The sequence below is a fragment of the Eleginops maclovinus genome, chromosome 3 (assembly GCF_036324505.1).
Source record: "Eleginops maclovinus isolate JMC-PN-2008 ecotype Puerto Natales chromosome 3, JC_Emac_rtc_rv5, whole genome shotgun sequence".
Taxonomy (NCBI): Eukaryota; Metazoa; Chordata; class Actinopteri; order Perciformes; family Eleginopidae; genus Eleginops; species Eleginops maclovinus.
The window spans coordinates 477501-483525 of NC_086351.1; the positions used below are offsets into that span (position 1 = coordinate 477501).

Below are 6025 nucleotides of genomic sequence, written 5' to 3' on the forward strand. Positions count from 1 at the left end.
GCTTCTCCGGCTCCCTCTGCACCATCTGAGACACCTGAGACAGGAGATCACTTCCTGTTACACAACGCCCGCCCTGGGTTCTTTTAAATCAAGGCTGGAGACCTTGAGAACCTGCAGACCTTGAGAACCTGCAGACCTTGAGAACCTGCAGACCTTGAGGACCTGCAGACCTTGAGGACCTGCAGACCTTGAGGACCTGCAGACCTTGAGGACCTGCAGACCTTGAGAACCTGCAGACCTTGAGAACCTGCAGACCTTGAGAACCTGCAGACCTTGCTCTTTAAAGCTGCTTTTCCAGAGGTCATTTAAATATGTCACATTGCTCTTGCAGGGTTATATTGTTTACCATGTCTCTCTCTCTCATTTCTCTCTTTTCTGAATTGTCTTTTTGTTCAATTTATTTAGTTTTTAATTCTTCTGTGTTGTTGCCTCTTTAAAGCACTTTGCCTTTGTGTCTGAAATGTGTTAGAAATAATCTAACCTTACAACTGAGGGAATACGTGAAGCCTGGAGTTGTGTCTGACATTTAAGGGCTTAGAAAACAGGCCAAGACAGTTTCAGATTCTTTAGTTGATAAACTAACAGCACACTTTTAAAATCCTCAATTTAAAGAATCACATTTAAAGTATTTAAGTACGATTAAGTAAATGTACCTAAAGTATTAAGAGTAAAAACTGCTGCCAGTCAATGTTCTGGTGACGCACTCATGGTTTTAGTTAACTCTTGCGCTCCTATTGGCTAGCGCTCCAAACGTGATAGGCTAAGGGGCGGGACATCTCTAAGAAGGTTGTCCGATCACAACAGAGCCAGCCAGCTAACCAATCAGAGCAGACTGGGCTCTGGTTTCAGACAGAGGGTGAGAAAAGGTACAGGCAGTAAGATGTCTTCTCTCAGTGTGTGTGCTGCAATGATTACCAGCTCTCGGACGCTGAGGTCCTCGATCTTCAGGAGGACGTGCTCCGTCTGGAAGTGTCCCTTACGGTAGGCCAGCAGCTGGGACAGGTCGAAGAGAGGGACGCCCTCCGTGAAGAGCTCCGCGATCACACAGCCTGGAAACACACAGGAAATTCAGTGTAGTCCAGCTGCTCGTTTCAACGTAACAGCCCTTTAAATACACCGTAACACACACTCATATCTCAGGTTACCCTAAATCACACCATGAAGTCTTAGAGTTATTGACAGTGGTATTATTCTTTAGATGTAGATAAATCTGTTTGTTAATGATTATCTTATTTAGATCAAAGTTAAGCTTTGTCTTTTTTTGCTCCAAACAATAAGACATTACAGTTTTTTTTCAGACACTATTTTGTGAAAAACACATTAATTGACAAGAATAATACATCTATTTTAAATGCAATCACCTCAAATTCAGCCGCTTTAAGCAAAATCATTGTTGAAATGATCGATCAAAAGCTTATATAAATGGAATTCTATCATTTTGCACATGAATATTGAATAGTTTTATGTTATTTAGTGATTTACAATTAAATCTGAAGTGGTTTTCGGTAACTTGCACGAGTTAGGTCAATGAAACTTCTCATATTTTTTTATGTGCATGATAAGGAAATGATTCCGGTGGCTCCAAAGCCTCAAACTAACTTCTGTGCAGCTGCAGTAAAGCTGATCATAAGGACAATAACCTGAACGCCTCTCAGCCGTCACAAGAGCTAAGCTGTGGTGTGTATTTAAATCCGACCGATACTTTGGAGGCTACTAAATGACTCCAGAAGCAGAGCCTGGTTTGCTCTAAAGCACCTGCAGAGAAGATGTCCATGGCCTGCTTGAGCTCCCCCCTGCTCCTCTGGTTGTTGTTGGTCAGATCCACCAGTGGCGTGTTCTGGTCGCTTTCCGTGGTGAACATGCTCCCGTCCACGAACCTCTCCGGGGCGATGTAGCACGTCCTCCGCCGCGACGTGTCGAAGAAGTAGTTGAAGTCCGCAGGGTTGTCCTCGGGCAGGAAGGTGGGCTTGAAGCTGGCGAAGTCTGTGAGCAGCACCCAGTTCCAGCTGGTCACCATCACGTTCTCGGTCTTGATGTCGCCGTGGCGGACACCGGCCTTGTGCGCCTGGTCGACGGCGTTGAGGATCTGGAAGGCGAGCCAGCGCTTCTCCACGTTGTTGAGGAAGGGCCGCGTGCTGATGCGGTCGTAGAGGTTGTCGCGAACATACTGACGGAACAGGATGGCAGCCTTCTCCGTCAGCGAGGTCTTCTGGAAGGGCAGGCAGTTCTGGCAGGAGTGCAGCCGGATCTTCAGCTCCTCCAGCTCCTGCTTGTAGCTGGTGAGGGGCAGCGAGGGGTCCTGGATGGCGAACACTTTGACCACCACCAGGCCCTCGCGGTGTTTGGCCCGGGCCACCTTGAAGAAACGGGTGCTGCCCAGGCTCTTGTCGTACTCGTGGTCGTGGATGTCGGAGAAGTAGCTGTCCACAGAGAGGATCTGCGAGGGGGCGATGCCCGCCAGCTGGTTCCCCATCTCGCCTCAACACACTTCTGAGGAACATATACAGTAAAGTTAAAGAGGTTCAGAGACGCACCAGAAGCTACACCACCTCGAATGGTGCGAAACCAACCGTTCTTTAGCTGTGTAACCTGTGCAGTACTGAATATACTTTCTTTTTACTGTATCACAGTCAGAGCACTAACCTGGTCCATCATTAATATCTTTAGGAAGGCTTATACACCACCCTTTGTATTACACAGATTTTACAGTCATTTGTTTTTTTATATTGTAGTACAATGTGCACATTCTCCTAAATATGAATATGTTATGTATTTTATATGGGTGCAATATTTCTGATACTTGAATGTAATATGGGGCTAATAACAGTCTAACATTACTGATGGTAAATATAACCCCTTAAATCAGACTGTAGTTCACCTGCAGTGAATCCAGCAGCTACCCTGCAGTATACAAAGCCATTCAAACTAGCTGCACCTTTACCAGCTCTGAGAACACTTTAATGATCAATCATTATAAAACATATCAGAGATATTATTCTGAAATGGACCAATCAGACAATGACTACTTTTACTGTCACTACTTTAAGTACATTTAGAGGAGAGTACTTTCTACTTTCACTGGAGGAACATTTAGAATACTTTCACTGTGACAGAGTATTCCTACACTCTGGTACTTCTACTTTACTCAAGTACAAGACCTGAGTACTTCTACTTTACTCAAGTACAAGACCTGAGTACTTCTACTTTACTCAAGTACAAGACCTGAGTACTTCTACTTTACTCAAGTACAAGATCTGAGTACTTCTACTTTACTCAAGAACAAGACCTGAGTACTTCTACTTTACTCAAGTACAAGACCTGAGTACTTCTACTTTACTCAAGTACAAGATCTGAGTACTTCTACTTTACTCAAGTACAAGATCTGAGTACTTCTACTTTACTCAAGTACAAGATCTGAGTACTTCTACTTTACTCAAGAACAAGATCTGAGTACTTCTACTTTACTCGAGTACAAGATCTGAGTACTTCTACTTTACTCAAATACAAGATATGAGTACTTCTACTTTACTCAAGTACAAGATCTGAGTACTTCTACTTTACTCAAGTACAAGACCTGAGTACTTCTACTTTACTCAAGTACAAGATCTGAGTACTTCTACTTTACTCAAATACAAGATCTGAGTACTTCTACTTTTACTCAAGTACAAGATCTGAGTACTTCTACTTTTACTCAAATACAAGACCTGAGTACTTCTACTTTACTCAAATACAAGATCTGAGTACTTCTACTTTACTCAAGAACAAGACCTGAGTACTTCTACTTTACTCAAGAACAAGACCTGAGTACTTCTACTTTACTCAAGTACAGGACCTGAGTACTTCTACTTTACTCAAGTACAGGACCTGAGTACTTCTACTTTACTCAAGTACCAGACCTGAGTACTTCTACGTTTACTGAAGTACAAGACCTGAGTACTTCTACTTTACTCAAGTACCAGACCTGAGTACTTCTACTTTTAATGACAGCTTTAATTATTCGACAGGTAAGTCACTTTATTTCTATGTTGTATTTATTATTTATAATTATATGTATTTAATTTTGCATACAAAGAGTGGAAATAAACACGAACACAAAATGGGATCTTTTTCAAAGGGTAAATCTAAGTTTAGGAAAGCTGTGAAGTGGAGAACTGGAATCACGTGACTCAGCAACACAAACAGTCCTTTGACAGCTAACCGTTATTAGCTCCATAAAACAGACAATGTTGGAAACCCATAACCTCAAAACCATTCATGTCTACGTTAAGACATTTACAACAGGTTATAATATGTAGTGTTACCAGTTGCTGTAGATTGGACCGTTGTTGTTGTTGTTGTTGTGTTTCCTAACGGCTGCTAACGGCTGCTAACGGTTGCTAACGACTGCTAACGGCTGCTAACGGCTGCTAACGGAGAGAAATTCTTCGTATCTCGCATTTCAGCTCAGACAGCTGCCCTGCTCCCGTACCATCCGGTTGTCCTCCCGCTCCGGTAACCGTAACCGTTAACAGTAGAAGCAGCAGCCGGATCACTCAGTTAGCATGTTAGCCGTTTCAAGCTGTTGTTGTTATGCATCCGGGTCTTCTTCTTCTTCTTCTTCTTCTTCCTTCCGTTTAATGGCGGCTGCCACCTAACGTTTAAACTGCATTACCGCCCTCCTACTATGCTGGAGTGTGGACCGTACGGGAAAACAGAGAGCCAGGAGGAAGAAGAACAAACAAAAATACAGAAACAAAACTAAAAATCCCTCAGATGTTTTGTTATTATTATTATTATTATTATTTTTTTATTATTATTATATTATTATTATTATTATTATTATTATTATTATTATTATTATTATAATATTATTATTATTATTATTATTATTATTATTATTATTATTATTATTATATTATTATTATTATTATTATTTTTTTTTTTTTTATTATTATTATTATTTTTTATTATTATTATATTATTATTATTATTATTATTATTATTATTATTATTATTATTATTATTATTATTATTATTATTATCAGGGCCGGCTCTGGAGGGGTAGCAACTGGAGCACCTGGGAAGGTCGTTAAAATGTATTTGTATTATTTCAGAATTCAGAATTCTTTATTTTTATTCTTTATTTACTTTTGTAATACAATTATTTGTTGTATTGTTTTTGTTTGTACAGCACACTGACACACTGAGCCACAGCCTCATATGAAGAACTTGCAAGAGTTCCGCCCCACAGCTCGCCATGATCAGTGACAGGTCAGTGAGGTAAAATAACGATCACTGACTAACCCTAACCCACAAGTCACTCATATATCTTACTATTACCTTTCATTATAACATTATCTTAACGTTATCCTAACCCTAACCCATTAAAAACTGCATGATCACGTTAATGGTATTTTACCTTTTCAGTACATGTGCGTTATAATGCATCTTAACTATACACTTTGACATGCTCTCTGATTAGCAGACATCCGTTAACTCCTCGAGCCAAAGCCACCCAGACACATTTCACTCCACTGAAGGGTGGACTCGTACGTTTGTTGTAAAATATTCAGTATGGCATTTTGTTCAATCACAACCCCCATTACAGTTACTGAACTGGGAACTGAAGAAGCACGATTTTCACAACATCCAGGAAGATTTTTGTGAAACACATAAGTATCGGCAGAATCGATGAGGACATTCAAAGTAAATCATGTTTTGAAGTACTTCTGTGTTTGCGAGCAATAACACCATGTGTGCCGTGGATCAGCTGATCGGTGGATGTCTTCCATGCAAAAGGACAGCGTTCAATACAGCTTCAACTTTTTTTTCTTAATGCACACTTTGTTGTTGTTTAGCCTTTCTGGGGCTTCAACATGGTTATATTTATGAATATTGTTTATTAATGGATTAGAAAAAAAAGAAACAAACAAAAACACCCCTACGTATACAGCCTGCTCTTATTGTGAAAGTGTTTCCGGAAGTGGTAAGCAGAAGTGACAGTGACATCGCCCCTACGTAGACAGTCTGCTCTTATTGTGAAAGT

At 40.6% G+C, this 6025-nt stretch overlaps 1 protein-coding gene across 2 annotated transcripts in view; it reads right to left on the bottom strand.

The window, feature by feature from the left end:
• pik3r4 (phosphoinositide-3-kinase, regulatory subunit 4) overlaps positions 1-4594 on the bottom strand; it is an 18748-nt gene extending 14154 nt beyond the window's left edge. For both annotated transcript variants that reach the window (XM_063880011.1, XM_063880009.1), the window contains exons 1-4: positions 4302-4594; positions 1756-2490; positions 916-1049; positions 1-34 (exon numbers count right to left, since the gene is read on the bottom strand). The exon at positions 1-34 is cut by the window's left edge and continues 177 nt beyond it. In XM_063880011.1, coding sequence (XP_063736081.1) covers positions 1-34; positions 916-1049; positions 1756-2473 — 886 coding nt within the window. In that variant the 5' untranslated portion in view covers positions 2474-2490; positions 4302-4594. The remainder of the gene's footprint in view (positions 35-915; positions 1050-1755; positions 2491-4301) is intronic.
• Positions 4595-6025: the final 1431 nt, after the last annotated feature.